Source organism: Netta rufina, assembly GCF_964035555.1.
Source record: "Netta rufina genome assembly, chromosome: 1".
In the NCBI taxonomy this organism is placed as follows: Eukaryota; Metazoa; Chordata; class Aves; order Anseriformes; family Anatidae; genus Netta; species Netta rufina.
In genome coordinates, this window is record NC_140123.1 from 18442856 (window position 1) to 18457136 (window position 14281).

The following is a 14281-nucleotide window of genomic DNA, read 5'->3' on the forward strand; positions in this document are numbered from 1 at the left end:
CAGGGGCATGCACATCATAAACACTAAAACTGTGATATTGCTTTGGATGCTTCAGTTCTGCAGGATACCTACATACTCACGCATGGTGTCTCCAACTTTCTGTGTACCTCCAGACATAAAATAATTTCACTTCTATAAAATCTCTGACTCTGTTCTGCTTGATGCTATTGCTTTCACACTCACCTACTTTCTAATAGCTATAAAGGATCACGTACCGTCTCTAGATCAAAGCTCATGTTTATTGGCAGGAGTTCAATTGAAAATCAATAGGAAATTTCAGCTTTGTTTCAGGATTATTAAGCGGGAAAAAAATCATAAATAGCACAGACAGCTTAACAACAAGCAGTTTGCATACAGCATTTTCTTTGGATATGGACAATGTGACATACAAATTAAGCTGCATGCGTCAGCTTTTGCTCTCTGTTGGTAAAGGGGAAAATGCATTTCCCAAGACCCAGCCAAATCACTTTGGCTAAGCAGCTGGGATTTAAGTGGGACGGTGCCCTCCCTTACCCACAGTGACGACAGAGCCCTCCTGCTGAGAGCAAAATTAGCCTAATCATTGAAATTACCTCTATAGCCTTTCTGTGTCCTACAGCCAATGCTGCCAAAGATGGACCAAAAATCTTTGATATTCTGCTTTAGGAGGAATTTTGACATTTTCTCCGGCACAATTTAATTAAAAAGAGAAACAGGACAAGGTCAGTATTTCACTCTATGTTTCCTGCTACTTCCAGTACAAGCTTTTCTGCTTAAAATTGTCCTGTGAGGGTCTCTTTGATCCTTTCGTTAGCTTGACTGTTTACTACAGCTTGTTCATTTTATTAATTAACCACTGTGTTTGTCAAATTATATCCAAAAAAAGAAAATTCCAACTGAGCAAGCTTGCAGCACAGAGTATGCCCTGTCAAATCATATTTCTCACAATTTTTTAAGTGATAAGGAAGTATCACTGCCACATTTGCAAACAGAGACAGAAAATGAGGCACAGAGGGTGACTGGCTCACAGCAATAAAGGAACGAGTTTAAGAATCAATACATTCTGGCTTCCTATTCAATGGTGCTGAAATGAACCTGTGATAGTCACCTGTCAACCTAAAAATGTTTCAGTAACTTGGTAAATAAAACATAGTCCTTACCTGAAATTTGCCACACAGTTAGTGGTGGGCCAGCCCAAAACAAAAGACCTTTCTGGGTCTGTGCTGCCTTCGCAAACTTCTTCTGTACAAAATGCTGTCCACATCTCACAGAGACGTGCTTGGCACTTCAGTTTGAAATGAGAGTGTGACCTGCCGGCAGAAATTCACAGGTACATCACACACATGAAAACATAGCAAGACAGGTTACACAACCCAGTTTTTCTTCTTCCTTTGGGAACATCTGAAAGGACTTGATGGAAGAAGCATTCCTGCTTTAGTCAATGAAAACAATGTCTTGTTTGGGTTGTGTGTAAAAATAGAGCAATTTCTGACCTAAATGGGGTCAACAGATATTTTATATGTGGGATAAACAGGTTGCTTATGGCATCCCTAGACATACCCTTTCCTGTGGGGAAACTTCTGCCTGGAGCTCCCCTCCAAATCATCTCCACTTGCAATGGACTCATCTTTAAGTGACTTCAATGTCATTGAGGTGTTTATTGTATAGTATAGTATGATTGCTTAGCTCCAAGGTCAACAACTATGGTGACTTTGAGTAGCAACAACTAGGCCAGACTGAATGTAGCAGTCCTGAAGAACAAGCACAAAACTGCTACCTGTGCTCAGGGCAGCACAGGTCATACCTGGCCTCCATGAGCTAACTGTGGTAAAGAATGAGCCAGGACTTCACAGAAACACAGAACTGTTGAGGTCAGAAGAGATTTCTGGGTCCATCTGATCACATCTGACACCCAGAGAAGGCTGCCCAGGACCACATCCAGGTGGCTTTTGGAGATCCCCAAGGAGGAGACCCCACAGCCTCTCTGGGCAGCCATTTTGGTGGCCTTACATTGACTCTCTCCAGTACATGCAGGTCTTTCTGACACTGAGGAGCCCGGAGCTGGACACAGCACTCCACGTGTGGCCTCACCCGTGCTAAGTAGAGGGGAAGGATCACCTCACTTGACCTACTAGCAATACTTTGTCTGTTACAGCCAGGAATACCACTAGCCTTCTTTATAGCAAGGGCACATTGCTGCCTTGTGTTCAACTTGTTGACTCCCAGGACCTCCTGGTCCTTTTCTGCAGAGCTGTGCTCCTATTAGAATGCTTCCTGTGTTGTCAAAATATCTACTCATTTACCAAAAACAAAGATACTTTACATGATTTCCCCAAACTTTTTAAATTTGTCCTTCCTTGTATTTTATCCTACTGAATGTTCAAGTACAGTAAAGCTATGAGCCTGCTGGGCGAGCAGGGAAAAGCTGGAGGGAAAATGGCCCTTCGCTGAGAATGCTCTGCCCTTCTAACTGAAGGACTGCTAACAAGAGCATGTCAGCTCATCACAGTGTTGCAAATGTGGATGGGGACAGTGCCAGGCACCACGGTGATTAGTGCTCTATAAATAAATATGCCAGGTAAGCAGTTTCTTACAGCTCTGGTACACACGGACTACCTTCTTGGAGATTAGTCTCATTTACAAGGTATTTGATTTAGGACAGACTGAAATAATACAGTCTGCAACACTAAAGCACTCGAAGCTTGTGGCTTTAAAGAGGACTTAGATGAACTTGCACCACCCTGACTGGTCTGAGGTTTCCAGCAGGCGTTGTGCTAACAGGTATCTCTGGAGGGAGCATGGACAAAAACCCAGCAACATTTGCAGTAGTGGGTAAGAAAGGACCATGAGTGCATATTACAACTGGCAAAAAGATGCATCTGAATTAGACCACTACAGAATACTGTAAAATACCATCTCAAGTTCATGTATTTTTTAAACTATACCTGTGTTCCCTGTCAGCAGTACATTTCACTTCCTTTTAATCTATTACACTTCGTTACCCCACTCAAAAGAAGCTTAAAATATAGGGGAATATTTCAATCTGCACCCCAGCAAATCAATTTATGATCTAACAGGTAAGATGAGTATAGAAATGGCTGTAACAGGCCACAGAATGAACTGCAAAAAATGTGTATTTACAAAAAAATACAGACGTGAATTCTGACACAAACGTTAATAAATGGATGCCTGGTCCAACTCTATCAACAAGACTGTGTTACGCCAGGAATCAATCTGTCAAGCCTCCCTTTCCCCTCAATTTCTTTCTTCAAATACCCAGTAGAGTGAACTCTCTACACACCATTTCACTTTTTTAGCATTTACAGTTCATAAAGCCAGACCCCTACAGTGCCAGTAGCGGGTGTTGGCAGGGTGTTGGCAGAAGCACAAAGATGCTTTCCCAATCACGCCTGATGTATATTCTTACCCCATTTGCCATGCCTAGTCACAGCTCTCAGCTATTATCAGTATTCAAGTGGCCTGGTTTCCAGAGGCGCTGAAACAGTAGCCTCCATTAACATCTAAAGAGCCTGAAGTATAATTTTATCTCTATCTGCCACGTCCTTTATGCAGTCCATGGGTTTTCAGCATTTGGGAAATGCGGGTCTTCCATTTAAGTGCCAAAGTGTTACCTCTAGAAATGAATATATCTTCACTGACTAAGGCAGCAGCATGGCTGAACAGTTGAAAAATTGAAAGAATAACAATCTATTTTTTAAAGAATTTTTACCTAAGAGGATTTTTAAGGAAGTCCTGTAAAAATCAGACAGATCCAGACCACACTGAAATCAAGAGAAAATTCATGAACATTGGTGGTGTAGGTATTGATACACCCCAAGCTGTTTCACTTCCACAGAGCAAATTCAGTTCCTTCTGCTTTCTTTAAGTGGCAACTGGATACCTTGCGGCTGTTAACAGATGGAAGATTAACTTGTCACTAGATTTGCTAATCTCCTTCATAGACTCTTCTGACAAAAGCATTAATGGAGCTACTGGGAGATTGTTACCCTAATTCCATGTATTTACTCAACCACTAATGTGTATACCCAGCCACGCTGAGAAAATAATATTAAAATGTATGTGTATATATACATGCATGTGTTATGAAGGAGAAAGAGGAAACCCTTTCTCTGTGCTTTCCATACAAAACCTTACATGAGAAACCTTGATCAAGTAACTGAAAGACCCTTGAAATACCTACTTTGCCAAATTAAAGCACACACTCTCTGCAAGAAATCTAATCAGTAAACAGAGAACAATATAAACTTTTATATTCTTAATATTGGTTTAGTGAGGAAAACTCAAATAATTTATGACAGACCTCACATGAAGGTAAATAAAGGAAGGGGCAGAAAAGAGACAAGCACAAAGCAAGTATTAGTCTAATTTTCATAAGCTGGGCTGATGGATGAACTGAAAAGATGCCTACATTTCAAAAATAATTAGCAAGTATCAGAAAACAAACCTACAGGCACCTTGTCCAAAGTCACATGCAGACCAGCTGTGGAGAAGGCTCACCCCACACATTTCCATGGGAGCAATGCTGATTCCTTGCCTTTAAGCAGGAGCTCAGTGCTGTACTCAACCATGAGCCACAAGATACTTGGTGCTATATTCAGAAAAAAACTTGTACACATTTGCTGATCACACAAAGTCTGATGACACGTGAGCTCCCTTTGTGCAGTGACTGGCTACCTCCAGCTGAGACAACACTGCCAGAGCACTGAGCCATACCTAGGCTATCCCTCAGGTGTGTATATGCCCCAAGCTGAAAAACTATCCAACGCAAAAGAATATTACAAATCCTTAGCACCTGCACACGGAATAATTCTGAAGTTAAATCATATTCAACTGTATCATTAACTCTGTCTAGATATTATCCTGGTGATGTGGTGTCCTGGCTCTGCATCCCCTAGTAAAGTCCTTAGCAATCATTACTACAGCTGCATAGCCATACATACCAGCCAAGTTTTCCCTCTATTAGTAATGGTATTTTAGTATGCTGTACCTTTAAAAACGCTGTTTTTAAAACAGTGTTCATTAGTGACAGCTCTGATGCTTTAATTGCTGACAGGGCAGCCACAGAGAGAACATCCCGATGAGTTCTTTAAAATACATGAAGCGATACCACTCAGAATACTATTTTTACCATTTCTACCAAAGATGTGCTTTTTTTTCTCCTTTTTTTTGCACACACGAAAGTACAATTTGTTCTCTTTCACCTTCTTCAAACATTGCAGACTCCTCACTGCATCAAATCACGTTCTGTAAGAGCCATTATTACTCCCCAGGAGCCATATTTCGGAGGGGTTACACGGAGTAGGGCTTTCCTATGCAAACAGTCCCACTGGGACCCATTCAAACCCGCAGTACCGCACAGCCCAGCCTGGGGCTGTAATGTCACTTCTGCTCAGCACACTGACCACGGTGGGAGGGATTCATCTCACCTGGCTTCAGTCCTCTGCAGTTTAGGAGTTTACACCTCAGGAAGTGGGACTGTGCCCACTGAACAGCCAGGGAGAGCCCCCCAGCAGTGTGACTGCCTTCAACACCATCAACACTTTCCTAAAAGTGTGAGTTTGCCACAGGGAGGTGCTGGTTTTCTCCCGGTGACACGCAAGGAGCCTACGAGCCTGGGTGAGCTGCAAATTCCTAAGATCTGAAAGCTTAAATTAGGTGAGGTGAACCCCATCCTAAATACGACACAAAAACAAATAAATGCAGTAACAATATTACTGCTACTGTGGTAGAATAGCAAGATTTCCAATAAATACCTTTACGTTCACCACCCACCCATAGCAGAGCATGTTTTGGATACAATATTCTCCGTGTTGTCACACCACATAAGGTTAAGGAGTTCAGCTAGGGGGGTTACGTTTACTATGTGTGATTCAAATGGACACAGCTCAGATTTCTACAGAAAATGCAGATTTATTCTGGCTTTTCCCAGCAGTCACCGAAACAACTGCTTAAGCGATAAGACACATTGCGAAAGCCCAGGATTCACATCCAGATTACCCACCCTGAGAAACCACAAACAGTGCCTAACAGGGAACGAAGCTGCATCAGAATCCTTTACGATTCTTTCCCCCTAACAACAAGTGAAAGCACCCTCTAAAATTGCCTGAAACCACAAATGCTGCATGAAGCTGGCATGCTAGATGCAGCTTGTAAATCTGATTTAATTGTGAATGGTAGAGTGAATAATCAGAGCTCAGCAGCAAGCCTGACTGCACAGGCACACAACCCAGACTGCTCTGCACTGCTTCCCGTCCCTGTCCCTGTCCCCACACTTCTCCTGGCACAGCACAAGACCAACACGGTGGTACTGCCTGCAGTCTCTGCTTTGATACAGCTGCCCATTGCTGGAGTGTATCAAAGCAGCTCCCTGGTAAGTTTTAAGGTCTGTAACCTCTCTGTGACACAGCCACCCCACAGGACTGAAGATGGCCTAAAACATGGCTGTTAGTTCAAGGCAGCCCCATGGACACCACTGAGCTCTGGTGAGACTTTTCTATGGCACTGAGTCCCCAAAGCAGGGAACATCACCCAACGCAAGCAGTGTGTTCAGACATCTTCTGTTCCTCTAAAATGCTGCGGCCTGGACTTCCTCTATGGGTTACAGGGTTTTCAGAAGGGCCTGGAGAGATCAGACACCTAACTCCTGCTGACCAAATAAAAGGCTGCTGTATGATTTAGGGAAGATTTACTACGAAAAACAAGCATTAAGGGAATCCATGTTATGCTTTGCTGAGTAAAAGGGCTGCTCTGTAGGAGCACTGCCCCAGGTGCCATACTCACTTGGACTTGGCAACAACCAGAAGGTCTGTGAAGAGGAAAAGGTGTCGCTCCTGGGTCTGCAGGCCCGTCTTCAGCTGCACGTGGCCGTCGAGGAGGAACGTCCTGTTGTGGCACATGAACGACTGCACAAGGGGACATGCCTCGGGGCTGATGGGGGAGAAGCAGCCTTCCCTGCGAAACGAAGCAGAGGGGATAAAGGAACACAATTCAGCCGATTGCCCATGAGTGAGGACCAGCAGTGACTTCCCACACCTGCCACCAAAGGGAATTTATTTGAGCACATTTCAGTGGAGGGTTAGACAGACACTAATGACACCTCATCCATTTGATTCTTATGCAAAACACGCTAGGGACTGTCCTTACTGAATCTCTTACAGCACAAGCACATGGGTAGCATTTAGCAAATGACAATAATTAAAGTACAGCCTTTTCCATTTTGCCTATTTGTATCTGTCTCCCTTTGTTTGTGTCCTTAGAGGAAATACTGCACCTTCTGCAGGCTCCCCAAAGAGAGAGGAGGCATTAGCATGATGAATGGATATCCTCAACCCCTCCTTGGTCAGAAAGGGACTCGTATTCAGGCTTAAGAGCACTTTATAGAAATTATTCAGAACCAAGGGCAAACATGAGGTGCAAATGAACCTTGCTGGAGATGGGGTATCTGCTAGACGCAATACAAGGGGCTGCTGAGCCTCCCTCCCTCAGCACACGACCCACGAGCTCTGAAGCAAGCTCCTGTTGCAGGGTTTGGTTGTGTGCCTGGAGCAGGGCTGTGCTGTGCTGGAAAACCCAAACCTGGGTCTAGGGGAGGCAGTGGTACCGTTCAGGCTCCCTGATGGAAGTTGCTTATCTTTTCCAAGCAGGTATCGAGTAGGTTGCAGTCATACTTCACTGATGGTAGTGACAGGATTCCCTCGGTCCTGATCTAACTTCAGCCTGATATAAAGCAGCTCATTAGTTATTGAAGCCGAAATAGCAGTTTCTCTATCACGATGGTCAGCTCACTCACCCAGACAGGATCTCCTTACTTTTTGAACCTTTCTCTAGCAGATGTCTGTTTATTCAGAGCTGAACTGCATCAATGTGAGGGGCTGAGGGGCACACTCTCCTCCTCTAAAGCTCTTCAGGATCTGATTGCAGCTCAGGCTGCAATCTGGAAAGCCAGAGACATGGCTTCCAGTTCTCCCAGGCAGATGAGAGAACCGAAACTGGGTCTTCTGTACCTTGCGTGTGCCTTGCCAAAGGAACCTCCAGCATCTTTTCCCCAGACTTTGTAAGTGTACCTTTTCAATCATTTCATTTCCCTAGAGGTGCCTCCAAATGAAACACTTCCTTTTGGTTGAATGCAACAGCTCTGGTTCTATTCAAATGTATTTACTTATTTTTCCTTGTTAGAAAGAAAATAAAAGGAAGAAAAAATAAGCTAAAACGTGGTTGGATCATCTTGGCAAGGAAAGGCTGAAGTGAGCAGCTTTGAGATTACAGTTTATTCCTGTCCCCACTGGAAAGAAAGACAAACACTTACTGATTTTGCTGGGGCTTTATAAGAAATGGACATTACAAAGTGAAAGTCTCAAAACACATGGGAGGGATATGAAAGAAAACAAGAGTGAGCAGAGAAAACTCTAATCTTCTTTGAAGATTACAAACCTCCTAGCACCTCTCTTAGAGCCTGGCTGATTTCCCACCCTTCTCTCCATGATGCCTGTGGCTGGATTACTCAGGAAATTATTTAGGAAATCCTGACAGCAGGGAGAGAAAGGATAAGCTCTGAGATTGGCCTACATTAGAAGGACACGCTTTCACTGATCTGCAAGGAGCTGGTGAGGATCTTGGTTTCCTTGGTTTCCACCTTCTGGTTGGGAGCCTTAAGTTTTTTGAAAGAATTCCTCAACTTAATTGACAGTTTCTTCCTTGTCTTTAATTACCAACTCCTTCGGGGAAAAAAGAAAGAAGAGGAATAGCTTGCAGAATGAATAATGCAAACTTAAAGTTATTCAGTTGTTCCTACACAGAAGGGATGTTCAGGAGTGTTGAGGTTAAGGCAGAGAGAGGGGCTTTGGTCCAACACGTTGGGTGTTTATAGGATGTGTGGCCAGCAACATGAGTGGGAGGAACAGCAAGCACCTCTCCTACCCCACCACTTTTGTGTGACTGGGATTTCACCAATTCACCAGTTCATCCATGACTGGTTACGGGGACTCACTTTCATAAACTTCCAGCAGCACTTGGCCCAGAAACTTAGGCAGAAATCGGGAACGATGACCAGCCCACCTGTGTAAACGCCATGCGTGGCCTTTACCTCAAAGGTTAAGCAGCGAAATACTCACTTATATTTGAATCCAGTAACAACAATAGGCAGAACAAAACCTTCAGTGTTCTACCGCTGTAACCAAATCAGCAGAAACACTCATAAAGCCATGCTGAAGTGCCTGCCCCCACCCAACGCTCCCATAGGCTCAGTCTTCATTCATATCAACAACTCATCTTCATATCAACAACTGATATGTTGATGCATTCCTCTTGGCATCCTTTCATCATCCTGATTACCAATCAGGATCTTCCCAGGAACTTCCCACGTTAAACTAAGCAAAATCTTTGTCATGCGGATGAGCAAGGGCTGGTGCAGTGGGTTTACTGATGCCACCAGGGGTCAAGCAAATTGAACTTGGCTTTTGTAAAAGGAAAATGAACTATCATAAATTGGTCATTTTAATGAAATCTGGCTTTTGGACCCACTTCCTTCCATACATCTCTATCATCTGAACTTTAATAAGAGATTAATAGTTTGCCTGACGAGTCTTATAAAAAAAAAAAAAAAAAGAAAAAATATTTTTTTTTTGGAAACAAAGCAGAAAAAAATCAAAGCCATTAATTCAACCAGGCCTTCTAAATCTCACTGACTGAGGAACACGAGGGGAAATTCAACAGCAGTGACAAAAATGCATTTCAGAAAGTATGCTTTTGATCCTCTCAATTGATGTTCCTTTGTTACATGTCAGGGATGAAACACAAGTTTTGTTACAATGAGGAAAATGCAGATCAGCTACACCCTCAGGCGTGGGGATTTATGTAAGAGAAGTGATTTTGGAATTCAGTTTTTAATAGCTCGCTGATTTTTTAGGCCATTAAATGAGTCTAATTTTTAAAAAGTGCTAAGCACTCTTGAAAATTTCTTCTAATAAAATTATGCAAAAATCAGTCCTTAAGCCAATGTGACTTCTGGTATCATTAATAAAGTAAAAGCCAGTGTTGTGGGGCCTTTTCTGAATTCTGAGTTTGTTAAGAATGAGCTGTGAACTAATTTCTGAAAGATGGGGTTATTCTGCAAAGTCAGCAACCAGTCACGTTCCACTTCAAGTAGGAGCCTGGACAATACTGAAATTCAGATGGCATTGCCATTGTATTTGTCTAGTCTCAAGTGGGCATTTCTTCACAAACTTACTATTTTGGGGCCTGAGATTTCCATGCGTGGTTTTAACCAAGAATTTGAGGATGTCTACAGAGTTATTCAGGAACAGATTAAATCATTGTACTGCCTGAAATTAGTGGAAAGATAATTGAAGACTTTTCTCCTGGCATTTCCAAGGCCTAGATTTTACACCTATTATTTTTCATATTAATCAAAATAAGCATTTTGTTCCTTTTTAAAATACGCAGTGATTTAAAAGAACACTTCAATTTTGTGGGTGTAACGTATGAAGTCGAAAGCTATCAGTAATCAGCCAAACACTGAAAATACATCCCCACGGCATTCAGCGTGAAAGCAAACACATCAGTGCTCACTTCACCAATCCTCTGTTTACCAGAAGCCACAAAAGCACAAGGAATTCTTGTTCTTCCCCCTATGGAGCTTCCTTGGGGTTTTCTCAGTAAAACATGTATCTGAACAGTATGATCCCCAAGGTGTTTATTTTAATTCTTAGTGCAATGGAGATGTCAGCTTCATTGTGCTTTTATCTGAAGTGAAAACAATGGAAGAAGTTGTATTTTCCAATGAGAGTTTAACAGCCTATGTTAAAAAAAATCCACGATCCAAATGTCATTTATGCCAACGGGATAAATGACATTCCCCCCTTGATTTCAGTGGATGATGACCTCATTCCATCGATGATTTAGATTAAGCTGTAACATGCCTGACAGGAACAATCTGTTCTCCAAGGTCCTTAATCTGGAATGAGCTATTGCAGGTATCTCAGCTGTATGACATCCCTCTTGCACACTGCTCATGCTCCATCCTCAGTCTCACTTCGTTGTTTTGGCTACTGTCCTCTGCCAGACCTTCCCTCCTCTGACGATAACTTCTGCAGCTAAGGATACAGCCCTGATGCTCTCTCCATGGCTGGTACCTATAGAAATAAAACAACACTCTGCTCTTTAACCTCTGAAGTTAACTTCATGAAGTCAGCCTCATGCCAAACCTCCTCGTGGTGCTCGGAGACCACAGGATTATTCTGTATATCTCAAAATCCAGGTCTGGATGGACCTAAAGAACCCACAACTTATCTTTAGGCAAAATCCAGCGCATGAATTTTCGACTTCTGCCTCTACTTTCTCATCACTGAGTCACAGCACTGGGCTAGAGCAACCCACTGAGAGAAGCAGGAGCTATTCACACCCGCTGGAGGCTAGTGAAAACAGCAGCTATCTGCACAGTAAGAAATGTCTGCAGTCCAGCCCACATTACGGATTTTTGCCAAAATGGATAGATCAGTCAGGGACGACATGTGATTTGGGACCAGCTGAGATATGCCCAAAAGCAGTTCTCTCAAATTCCTGTCATTTTCCTAACAGAGCTTGTACTGGAAATCAGGTAACAATATTTGTGCTTTCTTCCTGTGTCTCCTTTTCAGACACTTGGGCTCCTAAAACCTCCTGTCAGAAGAAACTTCAATGTCAGCTTGGAAGATGCTCGCTTCATGTTTTTGCTGATGAGGCAGGCTTTATTAGCTGGAGCTCTGAAGCCAAGGTTGTTTGCTGTTGGAAATTGTTTAACACATAAGGCACATTACTCGCATTGTGTGGTTAGGCAGTATTTTGCATCCAAGATAACTAACTCGTTAAGGTACTGAGAACTGTTCTTTAATCAACCAAAAGAAAACAGCTTCGATGCAGCGTGCAGCCCCGTCTCCCCTGAGATAAGGCAGAAAAAACCCAAACCTGTTACACAGCAGTGAGCACTGATCCGCGTCCCAGGGCTGCTCAGAGTGCACTCAAGTGCAGCGCTAACATTTCAGGGCTTCAACACCTATCTAATTTCATCATAAATGATGGGTTGGATGTGTCTCATACCACATCCTGGCCAACCTGGCAGCATCATGATAACGGATCATCACATTCTGTGTGTGAAAAGAAAAAAGGGAAAAAACGCAGTGAAAGAAGAGCCTTTCTAGTACACTGAAACCAAATGGCTATGCTTGGGACTGCAAGGCAACAGAAATGGTCCTGCAAATGCTCTTGATGAATTTAGCCTCTGTCACACTGGTGCCACTGGTGTCACATTATGGTGCATGGCTTGAAAAGAATCCCTGCCCACAACAGAAAGGCTGGGGGAGGAAAAAAATGGTTGCAGCCACTTTACACACAGCAGGTCTTCTGAAATTCATCAGCAAGGGACTCTCCCTTTGAAGAACAGTTGTGGGACAATCAAAGTCCTATGTAGTTCATTTGTTTGTTTGTTTTTCCATTAGCTCAAATCCAGCTATAGATGGAAAAAGGCAGGAACTGGCAAATTGCTCTGTGTGTTAACACCTTCTAGCTGGAGATGTCCTTGTGACACAGCTTCTGGCTTGGCACAAACTCACAAGCCATTTTATAGATGGGGTAAGATGTTGATGATGAGGATGCCCACAGCTCTGCCTGCCTGCCCTGCCCTCACCAGCTCTTTGGCATGGCCATGCCAAGTCCTGATGGCTTCAGGGCTGAGCACTCGCAGCTCCTTTGCCATGAAAGAGGCTCCACACAGACATGGCTCACCCACACAGAGAAATCTGCAAGCTCAGAGACCTATTTAGACAGGAAGATTAAAAAAAATAAATAAATTTAAAAAGTAATAATAATTTTGCATTTGTAAAGGTGCTAACCATTCGCTACTGCCACTGCCTTGCAGCCATGACCGATGCACCGGGGAGCCACCCACATGCTCAGGATCTTTCATGCGTCCTCCCACTTCAGCTTCTCATGATTTGGAATATGCATTTCATCTAGGCTTATGCAGCACTTTATTATAATAAATAAGAATTATACCCAGCGGGTGAAGGTAAGCACAAAACGGATCAGCCTGGAGGGTAGGAGTGCTTTCCAGGAAGGTGGTAGGTAAGGTATGAGCTGACAGAAAGTTGGTATGCTGGTGTAATCTCAAACTGACTATTTATAGAAGGGACTTGGAGAGACAAGCATAAAACTCTTAATCACATGGACTACCAACCCATTTCTGAAAATCTGCTGTCAACTTGATTCCTGTTCTGCTAAGGGAGCTTCTTTCTGAGGATGCTGGGCACGTTTGCTTTTTGTTATCTATGGTAAATCTTACACAGTTAGAGCAGTGCTCTGTGAAAACAGCACAGCATTCCAGAAATAGCAAGTCTATTTTCTGCAGCACTCTGTTCAAGCCTCCTAGGCCATCACTATCATGTACAGTAGCTTTTGTGCAACAAAACACGTGAGATCTGCTCAGTTTTTCAGAAAGCATTATTTATTTTCTAAGTAATAAAATATATGCTCCTGTTTGAGTAAGGGTGCCTTAGTGGCTGCAATGTCTTTTTTTTTTTTTTTTTATGAATACCAAATTTGAACAAACCAGAGGCACTCTTCACACTGCTGTGTTGTCCTTTAAGGGCTATGTCTGTGAATCTCACCGAAAGATGGGCCTCAGTTGGCAGCTCCTGGCACAGGACTGCCCTCACTCTACCCGTCCCAGCCCCAGCCCCAAGCCAGCTGCAGCAGCAAATGCTGCACCCCAGATAAAGCAGGGAGCCCCAACGGGATCACAGAGCCTTCAACCCCACCTCCAGCACAGGCAGGACAAGCACCTAATGAAAGATTAATATTAATAGAGCAAGTTTCGCCCCGATTAATAGATAAATTTACATTTTAGGGCTGAAATCAAGGCTACCACTTCTATTTCAGTCATCAGGTACTGCTTCCAAAACTCAGCATCCACATTTTAATTCAAAATATATTGAGAAATTATTCCAACTTATATTATTCTAGAATTCTGAAAGTTGATTTGTATTTGAAATCGTACTCGCATGATGTCAAAATCTTGTTAAAAATTAAAAAAAAAATGATTACAGTGAATGAACATGGTTTACACTATATGCTCAAGGTGCCAAAGTGTGTATTTTTTTTTCTGCAGTCTTCCACAAATGAGTAAATGATTAAGACTGCAGTAAAACAACATATAGCTTTAGGGTAAAAAGTATCTTAAAAAAAAACTCCTCACACGTTTCAGAATGGAAGCTTGGCAGCTTAACAGCAAACAAACTACACTTAAGTAATT

General features: G+C 42.9%; 1 protein-coding gene across 1 annotated transcript in view; it reads right to left on the reverse strand.

The window, feature by feature from the left end:
- ARHGAP20 (Rho GTPase activating protein 20) overlaps window positions 1-14281 on the reverse strand; it is a 61144-nt gene that overhangs the window by 26548 nt on the left and 20315 nt on the right. The window contains exons 3-4 of the mRNA XM_084287242.1: window positions 6781-6951; window positions 1140-1289 (exon numbers count right to left, since the gene is read on the reverse strand). Coding sequence (XP_084143368.1) covers window positions 1140-1289; window positions 6781-6951 — 321 coding nt within the window. The remainder of the gene's footprint in view (window positions 1-1139; window positions 1290-6780; window positions 6952-14281) is intronic.